This window comes from Monodon monoceros, unplaced genomic scaffold (assembly GCF_005190385.1).
Source record: "Monodon monoceros isolate NGI ecotype Baffin Bay Population unplaced genomic scaffold, NGI_Narwhal_1 Super_Scaffold_19, whole genome shotgun sequence".
Lineage (NCBI taxonomy): Eukaryota > Metazoa > Chordata > Mammalia > Artiodactyla > Monodontidae > Monodon > Monodon monoceros.
In genome coordinates this window covers 42,835,715-42,859,017 of record NW_021703775.1, presented here as the reverse complement: position 1 = coordinate 42,859,017, position 23,303 = coordinate 42,835,715, and the positions used below count along the sequence as shown (strand labels likewise).

Genomic DNA, 23,303 nt, shown 5'->3' with positions numbered 1-23,303 from the left:
TGCCCCAGCACAGTACCTGTCCCTGCCTTGTCTCTTGCTCACCTAGGGCCCCTTCTGACTCCCCAAGTGGATTGGTGGAGCCGGGACTTTTAAATAAGCTCCCAGGAAAAAGAGAAGTCTTCCCTTTGGTAATTTTCTCCCATTATCTTTGTTGGAACCAGCATTTGTCTGTATGGAAGGGTTCTAAGTCAGCGATAATGTCTCATAGCCTGACACCAACCAGCAGCTCTTCTGAGCTGATTATGTGTGGTTTTTGCCTTCACTTCAAATCCTGCTTACAGATAATGTAGTTTTGAGGGAGGTTTATATCCATTCTTTGTTATCATTGGAGAGCGTATTATTCATTTCTCATTTGTCTTTAACAAATTATCTTGTGGAACCCCTGTGTGTGTGTGTGTGTGTGTGTGTCTGTGTGTGTGAAACAAAATTAAATGGAATAAAAAAATGAGCTTAATATATAAAATGCATGTTGTCAGGTCCTAGATACTTGTATGAAATTTGTTCTGAGCAACCTGGAAGCCAGTGCAAAGAGGGAGACAGGCATCTTCACAATTAGAAGTGTCCATGAGATTAAAACTAGGCAAAAGCAAACAGTGGATTAGAAGAAATGTACATGTTATTTATTTTGTATTTTCCCCATGATTGCTGAAATTAATCCTCTTTCCATCTCTTTATTGGCCACTTACATTGCTTCTTCTGCAGTTCAGCTGTTCAAATCCTTTTTCTACTGTGGGTGGGAGGGTTGTCTTTTGCTTATGCTTTGTAGCTCTTTACTGATTGTCTTTTAAAGCATCGCATATGTTTTCTTCCAGTCTGTTGTTTGTTTTTTAAATTAGTTTATAGTATCCTTGGGGACCATGGTTTTTAAAAGCTCTGAGCCCTAGGTAGTGAGGAATCTGTTCCAGTAAGTCAGGCATTCCATCTGCAGGGAGAGAATTACTGCCCCGAGAGGTAATCTGAGGGTCTCCCCAGCCATTCCTGGGAAGGGATTCCAGGAGGGAGTGTCTGAGGGCCGGCTACAGGCCCAGCCATGTTAAGAACCCACCAGTACTCTAATAGCCATTTAAAAGTAAATAAATACAAGTGACGAGGAAGAGGGGAAGAAAAAAAGTATGTGAGTAAATAATATAGGGAGATTGATTAAGACGAAGTTGGAATTAAGACATTAAGGATAAGAAGAAAATGGAAAGAAAAGTTTAAAATAAACATTAAAAACTCAAGGGAGGACCTTCAAGATGGCAGAGGAATAAGACGTGGAGATCACCTTCCTCCCCACAAATACATCAGAAATACATCTACATGTGGCACAACTCCTACAGAACACCTACTGAACGTTGGCAGAAGACCTGAGACCTCCCAAAAGGCAAGAAACCCCCCATGTACCTGGGTAGGGCAAAAGAAAAAAAAACAGAGACAAAAGAATAGGGATGGGACCTGCACCACTGGGAGGGAGCTGTGGAGGAGGAAAGGTTTCCACACACTAGGAAGCCCCTTCGTGGGCAGAGACAGGGAGCGGCGGCGGAGAAGCGTCGGAGCCACGGAGGAGAGCGCAGCAACAGGGGTGCGGGGGTCAAAGTGGAGAGATTCCCGCACAGAGGATCGGTGCCGACCAGCACTCACCAGCCCGAGAGGTTTGTCTGCTCACCCACCGGGGCGGGCGGGGCTGGGAGCTGAGGCTCGGGCTTCGGTCGGATCCCAAGGAGAGGACTGGGGTTGGTGGCGTGAACACAGCCTGAAGGGGCTAGTGCGCCACAGCTAGCCGGGAGGGAGTCCGGGAAAAAGTCTGGAGCTGCCGAAGAGGCAAGAGACCATTGTTGCGTGGTGCGCGAGGAGAGGAGATTCAGAGCACCGCCTAAACAAGCTCCGGAGACAGGCGCGAGCCGCGGCTATCAGCACGGACCCCAGAGATGGGCATGAGACGCTAAGGCTGCTGCTGCAGCCACCAAGAACCCTGTGTGCGAGCACAGGTCACTATCCACACCTCCCCTCCTGGGACTCTGTGCAGCCCGCCACTGCCAGAGTCCCGTGATCCAGGGACAACTTCCCCAGGAGAATGGACGGCGTGCCTCAGGCTGGTGCAACGTCCTGCTGGCCTCTGCTGCCCCAGGCTCGCCCCGCATCCGTACCCCTCCCTCCCCTGGCCTGAATGAGCCAGAGCCCCCTAATCAGCTATTACTTTCACCCCGTCCTGTCTGAGCGATGAACAGATGCCCTCAGGCGACCTGCACACAGAGGCAGGGCCAAATCCAAAGCTGAGCCCCTGGGAGCTGTGAGAACAAAGAAGAGAAAGGGAAATTTCTCTCCGCAGCCTCAGGAGCAGCAGATTAAAGCTCCACAATCAACCTGATGTACCCTGCGTCTGTGGAATACATGAATAGACAACGAATCATCCCAAATCTGAGGTGGTGGACTTTGGGAGCAACTGTAGACTTGAGGTTTGCTTTCTGCATATAATTTGTTTCTGGTTTTATGTTTATCTTAGTTTAGTATTTAGAGCTTACTATCATTGGTAGATTTGTTTATTGGCTTGCTTGCTCTCTTCTTTTTATTTTTTGTTTTAATAATTTTTTAAATTTTCATAACGATTTTATTTTGTTTTACTTTTTTCTTTCTTTCTTTCTTTTTTTCTCCCTTTTCTTCTGAGCCGTGTGGCTGACAGGGTCTTGATGCTCTGGCCGGGTGTCAGGCCTGAGCCGCAGTAGTGGGAGAGCCAAGTTCAGGACATTGCTCCACCTCCCAGCTCCACATAATATCAATCGGCAAGAGCTCTCCCAGAGATCTCCATCTCAACACTAAGACCCAGCTCCACTCAACAACCAGCAAGCTCCAGTGATGGACACCCCATGCCAAACAACTAGCAAGACAGGAACACAACTCCACCCATTAGCAGAGAGACTGACAAATCATAAGTTCACAGACACCCCAAAACACACCACCAGACTCGGTCCTACCCACCAGAAAGATAAGATCCAGCCTCATCCACCAGAACACAGGCACCAGTCCCCTCTACCAGGAAGCCTACACAACCCACTGAACCAACCTTACCCACTGGGGACGGACACCAAAAACAACGGGAACTAAGAACCTGCAGCCTGCGAAAAGGAGACCCCAAACACAGTAAGTTAAGCAAAATGAGAAGACAGAAATACGCAGCAGATGAAGGAGCAAGGTAAAAACCCACCAGACCAAACAAATGAAGAGGAAATAGGCAGTCTACCTGAAAAAGAATTCAGAATAATGATAGTGAAGATGATCCAAAATCTTGGAAATGGAATGGAGAAAATACAAGAAACGTTTAACAAGGACTTAGAAGAACTAAAGAGCAAACAAACAGTGATTAAAAAAAACACAGTAAATGAAATTTAAAATTCTCTAGAAGGAATCAATAGCAGAATAACAGGCACAAGAATGGATAAGTGACCTGGAAGATAAAATACTGGAAATAACTACTGCAGAGCAGAATAAAGAAAAAATAATGAAAAGAATTGAGGACAGACTCAGAGACCTCTGGGACAACTTTAAATGCACGAACATTTGAATTATAGGGGTCCCAGAAGAAGAAGAGAAAAAAAAGGGACTGAGAAAATATTTGAAGAGATTATAGTTGAAAAATTCCCTAATATGGGAAAGGAAATAGTCAATCAAGTCCAGAAAGCACAGAGAGTCCCATACAGGATAAATCCAAGGAGAAACATGCCAAGACACATATTAATCAAACTATCAAAAATTAAATATAAAAAAATATTAAATACAGCAAGGGAAAAGCAACAGATAACATACAAAGGAATCCCCATAAGGTTAACAGCTGATCTCTCAGCAGAAATTCTGCAATCCAGAAGGGAGTGGCAGGACATATTTAAAGTGATGAAAGGGAAAAACCTACAACCAAGATTACTCTACCCAGCAAGGATCTCATTCAGATTCGACAGAGAATTAAAACCTTTACAGACAAGCAAAAGCTAAGAGAATTCAGCACCACCAAACCAGCTTTACAACAAATGCTAAAGGAAATTCTCTAGGCAGGAAATACAAGAAAAAGAAAAGACGTACAATAACAAACCCAAAACAATTAAGAAAATGGTAATAGGAACATACGTATTGATGATTACCTTAAATGTAAATGGATTAAATGCTCCAACCAAAAGACATAGACTGGCTGAATGGATACAAAAACAAGTCCCATATATATGCTGTCTACAAGAGACCCCCTTCAGACCTAGGGACACATACAGGCTGAAAGTGAGGGGATGGAAAAAGATATTCCTTGCAAATGGAAATCAAAGAAAGCTGGAGTAGCAATACTCTTATCAGACAAAATAGACTTTAAAGTAAAGATTATTACAAGAGACAAAGAAGGACACTACATAATGATCAAGGGATCAATCCAAGAAGAAGATATAAAATTTTTAATATTTATGCACCCCGATGTAGGAGCATCTCAGTACATAAGGCAAATCCTAGCAGCCATAAAAGGGGAAATCGACAGTAACACAATTATAGTAGGGAAATTTAACACCCCACTTTCACCAATGGACAGGTCAACCAAAATGAAAATAAATAAGGAAACACAAGCTTTAAATGACACATTGAACAAGATGGACTTCATTGATTTTTATAGGACATTCCATCCAAAAACAACAGAAAACACTTTCTTCTCAAGTTCTTATGGAACATTCTCCAGGATAGATCATATCTTGGGTCACAAATCAAGCCTTGGTGAATTTAAGAAAATTGAAATCATATCAAGTATCTTTTCTGACCATAACACTATGAGACAAGATATCAATTACAGGAAAGAAACTGTAAAAAAAAAACAACACATGGAGGCTATACAATACACTACTAAATAACCAAGAGATCACTGAAGAAATCAAAGAGGAAATCAAAATATACCTAGAAACAAATGACAATGAAAACACGGCGACCCAAAACCTGTGGGAAGCAGCAAAAGCAGTTCTAAGAGGGAAGTTTAGAGCAATACAATCCTATCTCAAGAAACAAGAAACATCTCAAATAAACAACCTAACCTAACACCTAAAGCAATTAGAGAAAGAAGAACAAAAAACCCCCAAAGTTAGCAGAAGGAAAGATATCATAAAGATCAGAAATAAATGAAAAAGAAATGAAGGAAACAATAGCAAAGATCAATAAAACTAAAAGCTGGTTCTTTCAGAAGATAAACAAAATTGATAAACCATTAGCCAGACTCATCAAGACAAAAAGGGAGAAGATTCAAATCAAAAGAATTAGAAATGAAAACGGAGAAGTAACCACTGACACTGCAGAAATACAAAAGATCATGAGAGATTACTACAAACAACTATATGCCAATAAAATGGACAACCTGGAAGAAATGGACAAATTCTTAGAAATGCGCAACCTGCCAAGACTGAATCAGGAAGAAATAGAAAATATGAACAGACCAATCACAAGCACTGAAATTGAGACTGTGATTAAAAATCTTCCAACAAACAAAAGCCCAGGACCAGATGGCTTCACAGGCTAATTCTATCAAGCATTTAGAGAAGAGTTAACACCCATCCTTCTCAAACTCTTCAAAAATATAGCAGAGGGGGGAACACTCCCAAACTCATTCTACAAGGCCATAATCACCATGATACCAAAACCAGACAAAGAGGTTGAAAGAAAACTACAGGCCAATATCACTGATGAACATAGATGCAAAAATCTTCAACAAAATACTAGCGAACAGAATCCAGCAGCAAATTAAAAGGATCATACACCATGATCAAGTGGGGTTTATCCCAGGAATACAAGGTTTCTTCAATATAGGCAAATCCATATATATGATAAACCATACTGACAAATTGAAGGAGAAAAACCATATGATCATCTCAGTAGATGCAGGAAAAGCTTTTGACAAAATTCAACACCCATTTATGGTAAAAATTCTCCAGAAAGTAGGCATAGAGAGAACTTACCTCAACATAATAAAGGCCATATATGACAAATCCACAGCCCACATAATTCTCAGTGGTGAAAAACTGAAACCATTTCCACTAAGATCAGGAAGAAGACAAGGTTGCCCACTCTCACCACTATTATTCAACATAGTTTTGGAAGTTTTAGCCACAGCAGTCAGAGAAGAAAAAGAAATAAAAGTAATCCAAATCGGAAAAGAAGGAGTAAAGCTGTCACTGTTTGCACATCACATGATACTATACATAGAGAATCCTAAAGATGCTACCGGAAAACTACTAGAGCTAATCAACGAATTTGGCAAAGTAGCAGGATACAAAATCAATGCACAGGAATCTCTTGCATTCCTATACACTAATAATGAAATATCTGAAAGAGAAATTAAGGAAACACTCCCATTTACCATTGCAACAAAAAAGAATAAAATACCTAGGAATAAACCTACCTAAGGAGACAAAAGACCTGTATGCTGAAAACTATAAGACACTGATGAAAGAAATTAAAGATAATATAAACAGATGGAGAGATATACCATGTTCTTGGATTGGAAGAATCAATACTATGAAAATGACTCTACTATCCAAAGCAATCTACAGATTCAATGCAATCCCTATCAAGTTGCCAATGGCATTTTTCACAGAACTAGAATAAAAAATTTCACAATTTGTGTGGAAACACAAAAGACCCCAAATAGCTAAAGCAATCTTGAGAAAGAAAAACAGAGCCAGAGGAATCAGGCTCCCTGACTTCAGCCTATACTACAAAGCTGCAGTAATCAAGACAGTTTGGTACTGGCACAAAAACAGAAATATAAATCAATGGAACAGGATAGAAAGCCCAGAGATAAACCCACACACATATGGTCACCTTCATTTTGATAAAGGACGCAAGAATATACAATGGAGAAAAGACAGCCTTTTCAATAAGTGGTGCTGGGAAAACTGGACAGCTACATGTAAAAGAATGAAATTAGAACACTCCCTAACACCATACACAAAAATAAACTCAAAATGGATTAAAGACCTAAATGTAAGGCCAGACACCATAAAACTCTTAGGGAAAAACTTAGGCAGAACGCTCTATGATATAAATCACAGCAAGATCCTTTTTGATCCACCTTCTAGAGAAATGGAAATAAAAACCAAAATAAACAAATGGGACCTAATGAAACTTCAAAGCTTTTGCACAGCAAAGGAAACCATAAACAAGATGAAAAGACAACCCTCAGAATGGGAGAGAATATTTGCAAATGAAGCAACTGACAGAGGATTGATCTCCAAAATATACAAGCAGCTCATGCAGCTCAATATCAAAAAAACAAACAACCCAATCCAAAAATGGGCAGGAGACCTAAAGAGACATTTCTCCAAAGAAGACATACAGACTGCCAACAAACACATGAAAGAATGCTCAACATCATTAATCATTAGAGAAACGCAAATCAAAACTACAATGAGGTAACACCTCACACCAGTCAGAATGGCCATCATCAAAAAATGTACAAACAATAAATGCTGGAGAGGGTGTGGAGAAAAGGGAACCCTCTTGCACTGTTGGTGGGAATGTAAATTGATACAGCCAGAGTTGAACAGTATGGAGGTTCCTTAAAAAACTAAAAATAGAACTACCATGCGACCAGCAATCCCACTACTGGGCATGTACCCTGAGAAAACCATAATTCAAAAAGAGTCATGTACCACAATGTTCACTGCAGCACTATTTACAATAGCCAGGACATGGAAGCAACCTAAGTGTCCATCGACAGGTGAATGGATAAAGAAGATGTGGCTCATATATACAATGGAATATTACTCAACCATAAAAAGAAACGAAATTGAGTTATTTGTAGTGAGGTGGCTGGATCTAGAGTCTGTCATACAGAGTGAAGTAAGTCAGAAAGAGAAAAACAAATATTGTATGCTAACACATATATATGGAATCTTAAAAAAAAAAAAAAAAAAAAGGTTCTGAAGAACCTAAGGGCAAGACAGGAGTAAAGACTCATATTTAGAGAATGGACTTGAGTACCCGGAGAGGGGGAAGGGTAAGCTGGGAAGAAGTGAGAGAGTGGCATGAACTTATCTATTTTACATTTGGTAGTGTATATAGCTAGTGGGAAGCAGCTGCATAGCACAGGGAGATCAGCTTGGTGCTTTGAGACAACCTAGAGGGGTGGGATAGGGAGGGTGGGAGGGAGATGCAAGAGGGAGGGTATATGGGGATATATATATATGTATACGTATAGCTGATTCACTTTGTTATACAGCAGAAACTAACACAATAATGATAAGCAATTATACTCCAATAAAGATGTTAAAAAAATAAAAATTTCAAGGACTGGAAAATAATGATGAGATAAAAATAGATGGGATAAGACTAGAAGCTCAGAGATTTTAAAAGGAGGTAAAAGAGCAATAAAAATAACTAACTGTAGTTACTGCTTACAGAACCCTCACTGCACCAAGCCTGTTCTAAGGGCTTCCCTTTTATCAATTCTTTTAATCGTCACAACACCTTATAAAGTGGGAACTATTATTATCCCCAATTTACAGATGAGGAAACTGAGGCACAGAGAGGTTAAAATAATTTTTCCAAAATTGTTGTGCAGATAAATGGTAGAACTGGGATTTGATTAAGACAAAGGTTAAATAAAACTCAGGACAGAAATCAAAAACAGAAATAAATTAGGTTGAGGGAAAGAACTAGTAATATAAAAGGTAAGCATTTTAAACCTAAAAACCATGAAAGAAAAAGGAATGTGGGGAACTTTTTAAAGAAATTAAAAGCAGAGGAATTTTGGAGAAAACAACAGTCTGAAGGAATGTGTCTCCAGTGGCACTGTGGGGAGGCTGCGGCTTCCTGTGGGGTGAATCCTGTTGGAGGTGGCAAGGCGGGGGATGCCCTTAAGCTGTTTTGCCCTTTTCTCGTATCTGGAAACCTCTGTCTCCTGGGCCATCCTTTCCTCCTCTGTTCACAGATGCCTGGATGTGGCTCGTGGCTTGTGGGGACGGGGTAGAGTTAGGTTGGGGGTTCTGTTAGCAGCACCTGCTGCTCTGGAAATTTCCCAGACAAGGTCTCTTTCCCACCCGGGGAGTAGTGTTTGAAGGTGGGAGGGGGCGGCTGAAGAAGAAACCAGAAGTGTGCCCTGGGCCTTGCTGGGACAGAGAGCCCTCTGTCCTGGGCTGCAGCTCCCCTGCCTGGCCCGGGAGCGTAGGACCCACCTCACCAGACTCTCTCACCCACGCAGGTGCCAAGGTTGCTAGCCGAGGGGGCCACCTGGAGCGCATATTCGTGGTGGAGTTTCGCCCTGACTCAGACACACAGTTTGTGTCTGTCGGAGTCAAGCACATGAAGTTCTGGACCCTGGCAGGCAGTGCCCTGCTTTATAAGAAAGGGGTCATCGGGTCCATGGAAGCTGCCAAGATGCAGACGATGCTCTCCGTGGCCTTCGGTGCTGTGAGTTTCAGCAGAAGCTTCCTGACGGGACCCTGAACCCCTGGGCATGGGCATGGGGGGCAGGTATATCCTAGAAGCTGTGAACAGCAAGGAAGCCATTTCCACAGATCTCCTTTACTGGATTATTTGCAACCACTATTTTGTTTCCTTAGCACAGATGGGTGAGTTGACTGTATTTTTCCCCTCAAAATGTTAATCAGAAAAAAGCAGGACCCCGACCCAGGGCTGGAGTTTCATTATTCCAGAGCCAGATTGACTTGCAGGCCTGTCCGACTAGGCTAGATGGCCACAGAGGCTGAGGGGCATTTCCACCACTGGACAGCATCCCTTTCCCCCCAGTCCTCCTGTGTCATAAATCCCCTGACACCCTCACACAGGCTGTGGGCTGCCCTCAGCCAACACAAGCTCCCCTGGGGAAATTTTGGAACACAGCCAACTCTTGGTCCTCCAGGTGTGGATTTACCCTCCCTGTAGATGAGGCCAGGAAAGCCTCCTTGAAGACTGGGGTCCCGCCCTTCCCTGCAGTCACCTGAGGCTGCTCACAGAATGGAAGTGCATTAAAAAGCGGAGCTGTGCTCAGTGGGGAAATCAACTGTTCCCAAAACTAACACCGCAAAGCTAGGTGATTTCCTTACCATACGCTCTTTTGAGAATTCTTTCGCCTTCCCTTGGCACAGAAGGTCAATTTGAGTGTGTTTATGTTTCTCCGGCTCTGGTGCCTTAGCAGTGGAGTGGGTGGCTGGGAGGGAACAGTCTCGAGGGCTGCAGGAAGTGTCCTGGTGTGGAAGGTGTCTCTTTGTTTACAGAACAACCTCACTTTCACGGGTGCCATCAACGGCGACGTCTACGTGTGGAAGGACCACTTCCTTGTCCGGCTGGTGGCCAAGGCTCACACAGGCCCCGTCTTCACAATGTACACAACCCTTCGGGACGGGCTCATAGTGACCGGTGGAAAAGAGCGGCCGTAAGCCCGAACTCCTCTGGGAACAACTGGTCTTTTTGGATTGTCTTGGGAGAAACTGACAGAAGCATCTCCAACTTGGAGAAAATGCAGATTTTCACTCTCCTGTCTTTTCTGCATCACGGAGATGAGTCTGCCGTCTCTCCCAGAGGGCCCTGGGTCAGAAGCTTCAGAAGTAAGGGTCAGAGAGGTGGTGCCTTGCTAGTTGAAAAACCGGAGAGGTGTTCTCGAACAGACCAGGTGACTGTGCTGTCCATTAGGTGTTACTGTCAGTGGCTCTTTGGGAGGAGGCAGGAGGGGTGAGAAGAGGGCGGACGTCCAGTGCAGACCGGGACCATGTGAAAGCCAAGCTGCAAAGTGGGAGAAACGTTTCTCTTCGTCGTTCGATCTAATAAAAACATAGCTTGATTTTTTTAGGTTTCGATTCTCCTTCCTCCCACGGTGGTGGCATTTGAAAGCAGTCTAGGAAATCTGCAGGTTCAGGGGGTTCTGGTAGCTCATCAGCAGGGCTTATGAAAGGGGCCACCCCAGAGGGTCTGTCCTGCTGGGCCTGGGGATGAGGGGATGGGACCTTGCGGAGATGACAGGGAGAGAGGGCAGCGGAGGGTCCTGGGCGGTCTTAGGATGAGGGCTAACGTGCTACGTTCTTGATCTTTTTCAGAACCAAAGAAGGAGGTGCTGTGAAACTGTGGGACCAGGAGATGAAGCGCTGCCGGGCCTTCCAACTGGAGACGGGGCAGCTGGTGGAGTGTGTGCGCTCCGTGTGCCGCGGCAAAGTGAGCACCGGGTGGGGTGGGCCTTTGCCAGCGACGCCCAGAATTCGTCCAGCACCTTCCCAGCCGGACGCTTGCCCTGTGCTGAGTGGTTGAGTCCTTAGAACAAGCCTCCTGGGTGTGACTTAGTGCAGAGGGGAGGCAGCTTAGCATGGTCAGACAGACCTGGGTGCAGAGTGTGACTCACCCAGTAGAACTGGCTGTGTGACCTTGGCTGTGTTGCTTAGCCTTTCTGTGTCCAGCACACGGGTTGTTAGGACTGCATGCATCATACATGCACAGCGTCTTTCATTATGCCTGGCACATGGCCACAGTCAGTAGATGTTAGCTGCTGTTATTATAGACAATGTTATTTTAGGCACAGGGATGTTAAGTAGTTGCCCATGCCCAAGGGTACGCAGCCGGGAAGGGGAAGGACTGCCAAACTGTCTGACTCAAAGCCGTTGGTTTTCAAGTTGTACCTGAGCTAAATAGCACACACAACTGTGGAGTTTTGTTTTTGTCTTTTAAACATGGATATCCAGGCTCGTATCCAGAGCCGCCAAGTCAGAATCTCGGGAGTGGGGCCTTGACCTTGATGTGTGTTTTCCTTTTCTTCTTCTTTATTTTTAAGTCCCCAGGAGATTCTGAAGCACTTGAAAACAAATCTCTTAACCTCTATTTAATACCTTGTATTTATATTTTGGAATTGGTATCAGTCTAAGAATTTGCTTTCTAGATGCTCTCCACTAAAAAGGCAAACCTGACTTGGAACCTACATAATTGGAAATTGGGAATTTTGTTTTTAAATAGATACACAACAATCATCCGGAAGGGTAATTAGACAGACAGGAGATGAAGGGAGAACGAGGCCCAGAACCTAGAAGTCATCTGGAGATGGATTTTGTTCAGTGCGAGGAAGAAGTTAGGAAGAGTTTGGGCTGTCCAAGAGCGGAACCTGGCTGCCCTGCTCTGCAGTGAGCTTGCAATCACTGGGCCGTTCAGCAGAGACGAGATGATGGAGAGCTCTGGTGGAACTCTCCCCAGGGTGGCGGGGGGAGCACAGGCCAAGTGAGGGGCTCGCTTAAGGATGGCAAATCAGTGGCTAAGAACAAAACACTTCTTGGCTCTTCCTATTTTAATACCAGTGCCAGCAAAGGCACTTTCCCAAGTTACTCTAATAGTGTTTTTTTATATTATTTTATTTTAAATTGTGACAAAATATAGAGAACATAAAATTTACCATTTAACCATTTATAAGTGTACAATTCAGTGGTATTAAATACATTCACATAGTTGTGCAATTATCACCACCACCCCTCCCCAGAACATTTTGCATCTTGTGAAACGGAGGCTCAGTGTCTAATAAACAATAACTCCCTTTGCCGCATCTCCCCAGCCCCTGGAAACCACCATTCTACTTTGTCTCTATGAATCTGAGTATTCTAGGTACTTCATATGAGTGGGATCCTGTAGTGTTTGTCTTTCTTCTAATAGTGTTTTGATTACAACAGGGAAAGATTTTAGTGGGAACCAAGGATGGAGAAATCATTGAAGTTGGTGAAAAAAATGCTGCTTCCAACATCCTGATTGATGGACACATGGAAGGGGAGATCTGGGGCCTGGCCACACACCCCTCCAAGGACATCTTCATCTCTGCCAGTAACGACGGCACAGCCCGAATCTGGGACCTGGCTGACAAGGTCAGGGGCTGACGCTGCACAGGCTCGGATGCCCCATGTGGGCCTCGGAGCAGTGACAGCCCTGGGCGAGGGGAGGTTCAGCCAGGGTCAGGCCAGAAGGGGGGATGGGGATGGGCAGGAGATCGGCCACAGGGCAGCAATTAAGTTAGAGGGACTGATAATAAAAGAAGTCCCGTTCACACACACCCATTCATATTATATATATATCTCTTTTAGCTATGTATCCATCTATGAATATTTATAGTACAGGAATAATATAATTGAGAATGATTATTCTCTTGTCATGAAAGAACCCATAAAACTAAAAAACAAAGAGATAAATCATGTCTTCCCTGGATAGGAAGACTAAAAATGATTTAAAATGTCAAATGTTCCCAAATGGAACATTTCAATCAAAACCCCAACAAGGTTTCTCTTAGCATTTGGAAAAACAATTTAAAAATTTCAAAACAATAACTTGTCTGGAGTAAAAATGTCAAATAGGAAATCTGGGGGGGGGGGAGATTAATGTTACCAAGTCTTAGCTGATAGTAAAACAAGTACTTAAGTTCTAGTAATTAAAATACTTCGTTTCATTACAGAATGGCTAGTAAATGTTTCAGTCATATTTTCAGTGTGAGGATCATAGAACAGACATGGAGAAGGCTAAGTGTGGTGGTTATACTCCTTAGTTCATAATGATTATGTTTATTAACGCCCACTACATACCCAGTGCTTCATATATGCTATCGTTAATGCTTACAACACCTTGCAAGACCAATACTAATATCGATTCTCTACACATGGGAAGACGGAGAAGTAACTTACCCAAACACACCCAGCTAGGGACAGAGCCAGGATCTGGGATCTGAACTAACACATGCTGAAGCTCAAACTCTTCCCCCGAGCAAGAGGTCAGCAAGCTGCAGCCCAAGGGTCAAGTCTGCCTGCTGCCCGTTTCTGCAAAGTAAGCCATGCTTTTTGTTTATGTTGGTGTCCATGGCTGCCTTGGTGCTTCACTGGCAGAGCTGACTGGTTGTGAGAGACCATATGGACTCCAAAGCCTAAAAATATTTACTCCCAAACCATTCACAGAAAAAGTTCACCAACCTCTGTCCTAAACCGTGTTGTCTCTCCAGCTGCTCAGTCAAAACATACTGCCCCCCTCAGCCACTCAGGGACACCTACTATTAGAAGCAAGCGGTTTGGAGCCTCCCTAGAGGCAGCCTGGCTGCTCTGGCCTGGGTGCAGGATTTCCCCTGGAGACCAGCTGAGGCGGCCAAGGGCTCAGGTGGTATTACTTTGTGTCAATGTAGAAGCTGCTAAACAAGGTGAACCTGGGCCACGCGGCCAGGTGTGCAGCCTACAGCCCTGACGGGGAGATGGTGGCCATTGGCATGAAGAATGGAGAGTTTGTCGTCTTGTTGGTGAACAGCCTGAAAGTTTGGGGGAAGAAACGAGACCGGAAATCTGCTATCCAAGATATCAGGTACATAGCAGGCAGTCTGGGCAGGGAGGAGAAAGGCGGGCATTCATTCTCCCTCCCATGGTTCCCATTCCAGGAGGGTCATGGCTGGAATGAAGAGCTCACTTGTGAGAGGGTCCCTTTCAGTGAGCCAACTATGGAAGGAGACCCTCTCACACGTTAGTTCTCAGACATGTCTTTGCTAATTTCCATAAGAGTGTGGTTAAAAACTTATCATAAAAGGCCTTCTACAAAAGACTGCACACATCCATTTACTTATGGGGCGTTTTGATCCAGAGAAGCTGTCGAATTCCATAGACTTTAGGAAAAGCTAACCACACGTGAATCATGACGTGTGATCTAATTGCCTTTGAGCTTGGGAGGCCTGTCCCAGAGCAGACCTCATGCCTGACCAGCCCTACACAGCCCTCCTCACGGACCGTGCTCTTGGATTGCTTTTTCTAGAATCAGCCCAGACAGCAGATTCTTAGCTGTTGGTTCTTCTGGACACACAGTTGACTTCTATGACCTCACTCAGGGCACGAGTCTGAACCGCATCGGCTACTGCAAAGATATCCCAAGCTTTGTCATTCAGATGGATTTTTCCGCGGATGGCAAATACATCCAGGTATGCTTTGGCTTTACTGATATCTGGGGTAACCGTTAATAATAGTATTACAAACAATGGCTTTTATGCAATCAGTGCTTACTCTGTGTCAGGAAATGTGTTCACTGGAACTGTTTAAGTACTGTTAGTTTCCCTCCTATTTTATAAATGAAGAAACAGAGGCTTAGAGAACTTAAGAAAGTCAAATAGAATTTAAAATAGTACTTATTGTTGAGTAGGAAAGCGGGAAACAGCCCTAATCGTCTTGAGCCTCCTCTCACCACCACCCCTTCAAGGCTTCCTAATTCCTAGTTCTCTGGGGCTGCACGGAAGCCTGCGCTGCTTCTTACACTTACTCATCTCAATTCCACATCCCATGGATAGTGTGGTCCCTCCAGCTCAGGACTCAGACTCCAGTCAGCCAGCCTGGAGTGAGAGCCCATCACTGGCCCCCGGGGAGACTGACAAGCGGGGAGGGATCGCGAGGGCTCCCACTCTTGGCACTTAGAGCTGAAAATAGAACAGTGATTTCTCCAGCACTTTGAACAAATATTATGCATTTGTGAGCCAGCCTGGAGTCGGGCAGTCTTTGTGAAAGGAGAGAGGACGCTTCATTCATCAAGTGTGGACTGAACCAGGCGCTACGCCAGGCTTTTGGGTGTATGAAATGGGCCTGGTCCCTGCTCTCCTGGAGCTTGCCTTGTCCTGGACAAGACGAGCATTAAACAGATCGTCACAAAATACACCTATACCTACAAATTGTGATTATGTGCCGAGAAGGAAAAGTACAGCGCCCTGCGGGAGCATTTAACAGGCACTGACTGTTGTTAAATAGATGCACTGACATCCTCTCCGTACGGTGCTGTTTAAGCTGAGGTCTGCAGGGTGTGTAGGAGTCAGCCACCCAAGGGGGGCGGGAACATGGTTCCAGGCCTTCTGCATGAAGGCCCTGATGTGGGAAAGATCTCGGCTCATCCCTGTACAGCAGGGAAATCTGGGGTGGCTGGTCTAGCACCCCAGGGAGGGAGGGGGCTGGCGATGGTGGCAGCGGCCATTGGCTGGAAAATGGTCAATTGCCTCTAGAAGTTTCCCAGAGAAGCCAGGATCAGGTCCTAATACTTCAGAAATCATCTCCGTCAGCTGCTGTCCATAAGAAGACTTGCCTCAGCTCTGTTGCACAGGACCTTGGTTCTCTGAGAACAGGGGTTCCCAAACGTGAGCGCACACCAGAATCACCTGGAGGATTTGTGAAAGCCTGCTGGGCACCCCCCCCTCAGATTGTCCGACTGGGTAGGTCTAGGGTGGGGCCCAAGAATGTGCATCTCTAACCAGTGTCCAGCCGAGGCTGACGCTGCCGGTCAAGAACCACACTTGGAGAAGCTGCCTTAGGACTTTGGAAAATAGCAAGAAAACGGAGGGAATAATGCCCTGCTTATGTGAACTTTGCCACGGGCTGACCACAGGCTTTGCAGCCTGGAGCTGAGCTTGGTTTGGTGAAAAGTCCTGGGGATGCAGAGGTTGGGAAGCAATACACCCAAAGGGGAGTCCTTTGGACGGGAAAGAAAGTTGATAGGCCTGGCTGCTTCCCACTTGCAGGTGTCAACAGGAGCCTACAAGCGCCAGGTGCATGAGGTCCCCCTGGGGAAGCAGGTCACCGAAGCCACGGTCATTGAGAAGATCACCTGGGCCTCCTGGACAAGGTGACTGGAGGAAAACTCTTCTGGAGGAAAAGGTCACAAGGGAGACTCTCGTCCCAGCCTCAGCCTCCAAGTTTGTGTGTGGCTGGGATCCGAAGCAGCTTAGAGACAGAGCTCTTTCCTTTGTGGGGTCAGGGCGGGAGGCCTCTTGCTCCCAGTCTGGGCCGCTGGCTTTGGTCTGACCTGGGCTTTTGAAACGCAAAGTCCCTCTTTTTATGTAATCTGTCCTACTCATCCCCAGCCCCATCTAGCAAGTTCAAAGGGAAACCATCCCCCAGCTCTTGGCCAGACCCCCTGCGGTATAGTGAGGCCTCCTGCAATCCCTGGGAGGGAGAGGGAGGGCCGGCAGTGCTGGGTAGCAGGGTAAGCAGCAGGGCCCTGCCACGTCAAGGGAAAAGAGGCCACCAACCCGTGAGCTTGGAGAGCCCCGCACTTCTCCCAAGCTACATATACTCAGAAGCATCGTAGGGAAGAGGGAGAGAATCAAAGATGGAGGTAACTTTTCTTTTTAGGGTGAAAGGGACTGGGGCAGAGGACAGCAGGAGTTGGGGCAGGTATTCAGAGGGGGAGGGGACAGGTGCCGTTCTGCCAGAGGAGCCGCGTGATCACGCTGAATTCCCCTCGTTCCTGGGAGAGGGTGCCTGACTGCACGAAGCCTTCCCACCCGTCTCACACCTCTTCCTATTGGAACAGCATCCTGGGAGACGAAGTCATTGGCATCTGGCCACGAAACGCAGACAAGGCTGATGTCAACTGCGCGTGTGTGACCCACGCTGGCCTGAACATTGTCACGGGAGACGACTTTGGGCTCGTGAAGCTCTTTGATTTCCCATGCACAGAGAAATTTGTGAGTTTTCCTTAGAGTAACTCCCTGCACTGCCTCCAGGCTGGCTGATCTTCTGCGGTCAGCTGGAAATCGTGGCCACATCTACACGGCCATCTAGAATCTAGAACAAGAGGAATCTTGTCACAGCCCTGGGGAGACTTGGCAACACCTAACCTTTTCCTCTCCCTCAGGAGGGGAAGTCCTGGAAGCCAGGAGGATGGAGGGGGGACAGAGTGGCCACAAGTGGGGCAGGAATGAGGCAGGAAGCCAGTGAAGGGCTTGCTCACAGAGATGTTCAGACCCAACGGGCATCCCATGGGTGAAGGGAGGTCCTAGGAGGGGGGAACTGAGTCCTGGAAGTGGTCCATGGTGGCTGAAGGAACAGGGTCTCTTAATCACTTCCATTCACTTTTGCTCACAGGCCAAGCATAAGCGTTACTTTGGTCACTCGGCTCACGTGACAAACATCCGTTTCTCTCATGACGACAAGTACGTGGTCAGCACTGGAGGAGACGACTGCAGGTACCAGCCTGATTCTTCTAGCTCTGCCCCCAGGCCTAGCCTTCACCCCCCTCCCGTCCCCACCTCAGGTGTCAGCCCCTCCCAGGGGCACGTGGAGGGGCTGAGGTGGGACAGTGAACCAGAGATCCAGTGACGACTTTCTAAGTAGAAGGGCTTTAGTCTCTGGTGACTCCCAACCCAATTCTTGATGGGACTCTGTCCCCACTAGAGCTGTCCTGGGATTGGTGAGAAGCCAACGGCATGCAACAGCTACTCTGAGCATTGCTGGCTGGAGGGGCAGGTGGTGAGAGGCCCAAGATACTGATTCCAGTAGGAGCTGTTGGACAGCCCACGGCGTCCACTGCATATAATCAGGAGGTTAGAATGACCTTGATCCATAGGCCTTTTAACTCAGAACTTCCAATTCATCACCAGAGTTCTTAACGTGGATCATTAATCCACAACCGAGAGGTTTAAAAATAGTAATACTGAGCCTCAGTCACCCCGAGAAACGAGCAGGACATATGTTACCCAGTTATACACATGAGATCAGATAAGGGGTGAAGCCGTTAGGGCCAGTGCTAATTAGTAGCAGGAGAACCTCAACCAGCTATGTGGATTCCTGAGCCAGGGCTGCTACTGACCTTAACCACTGCTCACTGTGAAACAGGCCCATTGTCCTGTGAGGCATGGCTGGTCTTCCAGTGCCTTTTGGAAGGACCCCTACCAGCCTGCTCCAGAGGACATCAGCACTTCCAAGAAAGCAGCTTTCTCCTGTCCCTCCACCGAGGCCGTTTCTTATTTGAAGTGTGGAGCAACAGGATGAGGTCATTCGAAGTCACTCAGCTTCCCCACATCTAATGTAGTTGAAGGGCTTTATCGAAACGTGAATATTGGTTTCTGTTCAGCCCAGGCAGAACTCCTGGGGGGGATCAAGAAGAAATGCATGCATTCCAGATTTATTTTTAGTGGTCTGAGGTTATGGAAAAGGCACCTGAAGAGAATTTCAGCCCACTTCCTACCCAAAAGCACTGTGTAGAAAATGGCCCCAAAAGATGCTTTCTGATGGCCTGCCTGGGAGCACCCGTCTCCAGGCTGCTGTGCCAACCGCTGCTGGCACTTAGAGCCCTTGAGATAGTACTGACAGCAGCTCCCTGTGGGGCGCAAACACCCATTCAAAGCAGCATCTGCCAAACTGTGAACAGGCGGGCACCGGGAGACATAAGCGAACCCGTCCCCAGCAGATAGATACGAGGGGACTCTTGATTACTAAAAAAGGCTTAGATGTCACCTTTCCAGTGCAGGGCCCCCTTGGCCTTTGCAGTCATGGGAGGCTACCACGATCCCTGGCCCTGTGCTGAGCACCAGGAAGGGCTCTCCTACTCGAGTGGAGCTGATAAAACCTTTTCAGTAGTAACAAGAGAGATAGTGTGAAGTCAGGCTGCCAGAAGTCCTCCCGTTCAGAAGGGACACGCAGGCTGCTGAAAGAGCCGAACGAAACAAAAAACAATAGACCTTTTAAAAAAGCAACAGACCTTTAATTGGTGGCAAGATCCCTGGTTTGTTTTTTGAAACTGAAATCAAAATGTTCACTACACCACCTGGGCTTGACTCCGGAGCACTTGGCAAAGTTGGTTTTTGTCACTTGACAAAAGCATGATGTCCAGCCCTGCAAAATGACTGTTTGGTCTGCCTTTTCAGTGTGTTCGTGTGGCGATGCCTGGAAGTGCCAGAGTCCTCTTACTTTATTGCTGCTGCTGCCGCCAGCCACCGCGGAGGCAGTGATGAGGTGCCTCCTGGCCGCCAGCTGCTGGGAAAGGCCTACGACACCGCAGGCCGTACAAGCTCCAAGTGCTAGTGAAGTGGTGTGACGGCGCCCATCGCCTGGAATCTCCAAAACCGTCAGGCCAAAAAGGAAGGTCAGTTCTAACACGTTAAGACTGCTTGCCTCTGTTCCTGAGACCAAAAACTGTACGTACTAACTACACTGACAAAGAAATCCTATCTGACAATGTAGCCCACTGACAAAATTTAAAGCCTCAGTTACTCTAACCAATATGTAGCTTTTGATTTGCATCAAAACTTTTACAAAAGATGTTTTGCTAGTATGTTTCTATATACTTTAAAAATGTTCATTTTTACAATTAAGGAAGTTGAACAGGACAGCTTAAGTTAGATTCACTGAACTAGAAATATTGATAGCCTCTGTTCTCCACATTTAGCTTTCAAAACCAAATGAGCCATGTATAAACAAGTTGAGACACTTAATTTTTTAACGTTTCATTTGCAGAGTTTTATATCCATTAAGTGCCTTTGAAAGCTTCCAGGTGTGTGGGCTGCTGTCTCCCCTCCCACAGATTGTCTCCTTTCTACATACGGTGCTAAAACGTCAAAACTGAGGAGGGCTACAGGACCCTCAGCAGACTCCTGCTCTGTCACCCAGGTCAGGTATTTAGGTCAAGGCTTCCTAAATGAAAGACATCAGTTACCTGCCTGGGAAACAGTGGCTATTTGAAGTTGAGCAGCAAAGAAACTTAAATTCAGGAGTTGGAGGGTGGGTGGGTAGAACCGGTTTTCATCATATTGAGTGCCAAACCCACAACATCCAAAACACTTCAAATAAAACAAACCTCTACTACAGAACAGAAGGGAAAAAAAAAAAAAAAAAGCTCAAGTAGGTCCAGGAAGGTGAGCTGATTTATCTCGTTAAACCTAAAATGGTGATAACTGAGGTGACCTGAGGCTGCGCTGGGTTTACCACTCCCAGCATGGGGTGGACCTGGCCCCAGTGATTTGTGTCACGTGAACTACATAGGTCAAGTCTGGATTTTTAAAAACTCTTTGCCGAACAAATTCCTAAGCCCAAATAATATTTGGCAACTCAAGATTATAAAACAAAATCATCTAGTTTAGAGTTCCTCAGAGTTGGCTGGATGACAGAATGTGACTTGGCCAGCAAAACCAGAAGGCATCCTAAACCACCTCCATCGTACTTGACACCTGGCCGAGCGCTGACAACGGCGAGGGCTGACGGCATGCTCAGGAAGGCAGGCTGGTGAGTGAGGGACTGGGACTCTGAGCACATGTACCGATTCGTCCTTCTAGTCAGTGAACTAAAAAATTCTGCATCTTGAGTCACTGGCTATTTGCAGTTGTCAGTTTACAGGAAAGGTGAAACGAAGCATTTTCAATTAAATAGATTAACAAACATTTACCACAGAAGTGCTTCAGCATTCTAAATGGATTAGATCATTCATTAAGCTATTTTTATATGCCAATTTATTAATGCCTTACATTAATCCACTGATAGGTTGTTGGGCCCACAGTTAGAGTCCCTATGCAGCCCTAATTCTGTGTTCTGTAACCATGTGACTGGTGATGCTGAGTGATAACCACGTCTGCCTATATTGTACCACTGACCTTTCATACTGATCAGATCCTGCATTGAATAACCACGTGAAGAACAATAAATTGATCAATGAGGATATGTACACTATATTTAAAAAGCAATAGTGTCTGTGTGTCAAGAAAAGTTCTTAAATCTGATTTGTAAACATTTATATGGTATGATTTTACGTATGTTCATAAATCCTGCACTGTATTCTAGGTTAAAATATTGGTGCATGTATTTTCAATTATCAAAGTATAAAAATATAAAAAAAACATTTTGGTATGTGTCAAATAAATTTGATTATATAAATTGTTCTTTAGGTTTTTCAAAATAAACGTAGCTGTACTCTGAGCTTAAAATCTTTCTAAAAGTACAAGCCACTGCACACTCGTGGAAGTGAAGTCTACCATTTTGATCTGCAGCACATTCAGGAAACCAAAATACCAAACATATTTTAAGTCTATAAGCTTTATTGATACTTCGCTTTTACAGTTCACAATGCATTCCACAGATTTAGTTCAGTACAGCTTAAACCACAATTGTATAAATCGTCATTTTATAATTTCTTGCATAACAATGTTTGATATTTGCAAACAACACTTTTGGAAGCATTAGATTTCAGTCCAGGGTTTGTGACAAAATTAACTACAGTAAGACTGTGTGATGAAGTTTATGTTGAGGAGTTCTATTGGCATGGCATCGTTTCATGTTGAAAACAGATGGTAGTGCTCCTAGAAATATGTGTTCTTTTTCTAGCTTATGTGCTTTGGAACTACACACATGAAACCAACGACTGAAATATCAAGCACTGTGGGGCAACTGGAAAGGTAGAAGGGCTAAGCTTTGTGAAACACTATATATAGATAGATATATAATCTATATTTACTTATATTGGCAATTAATATAACGGTAAAATTCACAATACACCTAGAACATACCAGCGAGGCGAGCCTTTTCACTCCTGCTTTGGTGGTATGATCTCGTCTAAACATTTCATTTCAGCAAATCTGCATCAATCTACACAGACCATACACAGTGCACAAACTGTGAAAAGGGTTATTTTTTCAGCTCCACTTTCTCTGCAATTCCCCAAATACAGCAAGACTACCTGCAACAAAGTATAATAATATCCAGCTTCCTCAGATCTTTTATATTCACCAGTGCCTCATACAGGAAAAACAAATATGATTACTGTTTAAATCCATACATAGCAGCTTACAACACTTAAGATGATGGACACAGGGCAGGCAAGACAGGTCATTTTTCCTCAGATACTGTGTTGCTAAAATAAAGATCTGTGAAACTGCACTGCAATGTCAAGGCTTCATTCTTCCCTGACCCTCCCCCCCCACCATGGAATCAAATGAATATCCCCTTTAAACTCCTACTGTTAATTATTTCAGGTTTTTTCATTCCGCTTTGCGCTTCAATCCAGGGATTTTTGCTTGGATTCTACAAATGAAAAGGAGGGGGAAAAGGTTAGTGTAAATATTTTGGAATTTTAATATTTTGTTTTCTGCTTCTTAAAATGTCTATCCTTCAAGAATTACTTGTACATTGCTCAGCTTATACAAGAAATAAAATCCTAAGGCTGTCAAACTATGAGCTATAATTTTGCCGCCCTGGCCTTACAAATTAGACTTAAATAAAGTCTTAAATACATATAAGTACACATAGAAATTAATGATCCAAATGTTAGAAAAAAAATCTTTTGGCAACTCTGTCACACTTTAGGTCTGATTGTAATTGACTACTCATTATGTCTTAAATATGAGAATACTGCACTGTTGTCAAAGCCAGTACACCTATCCTTAGTGTTAAAAAAAGATTTTAAATACTTACTTAGCCATAGCATCTTTAACATTCTTATTTGCAAGTCCTAGATAATGATCTATTTGCGCCTGAAAGAGAGGTAGAAAGAAGTTACTAGAAAATTACCATTGCTAAAAAATCTTATTAAACATATTAAAGGCTTAAGAAACGACATTTCTCATTTTTATAAGGCTTTGGAAACTGGCACTGATC

At 44.8% G+C, this 23,303-nt stretch overlaps 2 protein-coding genes across 5 annotated transcripts in view; one reads left to right on the top strand and one right to left on the bottom strand.

Moving 5' to 3' along the window:
• The window catches only part of EML6 (EMAP like 6), a 143,735-nt gene that overhangs the window by 103,277 nt on the left and 17,155 nt on the right, over positions 1 to 23,303 (top strand). Inside the window, exons 18-28 of one of the 2 annotated variants that reach the window (XR_003794845.1) lie at positions 9,188 to 9,396; positions 10,203 to 10,360; positions 11,019 to 11,133; positions 12,624 to 12,812; positions 14,108 to 14,280; positions 14,722 to 14,884; positions 16,460 to 16,563; positions 17,254 to 17,407; positions 17,808 to 17,908; positions 19,589 to 19,806; positions 22,682 to 22,756. Coding sequence is in view for 1 of the 2 variants with exons in the window: in XM_029231565.1 (XP_029087398.1) it covers positions 9,188 to 9,396; positions 10,203 to 10,360; positions 11,019 to 11,133; positions 12,624 to 12,812; positions 13,603 to 13,614 (683 nt within the window). In the remaining variant the exon portion in view is untranslated. Of the gene's footprint in view, positions 1 to 9,187; positions 9,397 to 10,202; positions 10,361 to 11,018; positions 11,134 to 12,623; positions 12,813 to 13,602; positions 13,665 to 14,107; positions 14,281 to 14,721; positions 14,885 to 16,459; positions 16,564 to 17,253; positions 17,408 to 17,807; positions 17,909 to 19,588; positions 19,807 to 22,681; positions 22,757 to 23,303 lie in introns of those variants that run through there. The other variant, XM_029231565.1, reaches the window with a different exon arrangement.
• Positions 21,729 to 23,303, bottom strand: part of RTN4 (reticulon 4) — a 66,635-nt gene continuing 65,060 nt past the window's right edge. For all 3 annotated transcript variants that reach the window (XM_029231566.1, XM_029231567.1, XM_029231568.1), the window contains 2 exons: positions 23,121 to 23,179; positions 21,729 to 22,730 (listed from right to left, as the gene is read on the bottom strand). In XM_029231566.1, coding sequence (XP_029087399.1) covers positions 22,688 to 22,730; positions 23,121 to 23,179 — 102 coding nt within the window. In that variant the 3' untranslated portion in view covers positions 21,729 to 22,687. The remainder of the gene's footprint in view (positions 22,731 to 23,120; positions 23,180 to 23,303) is intronic.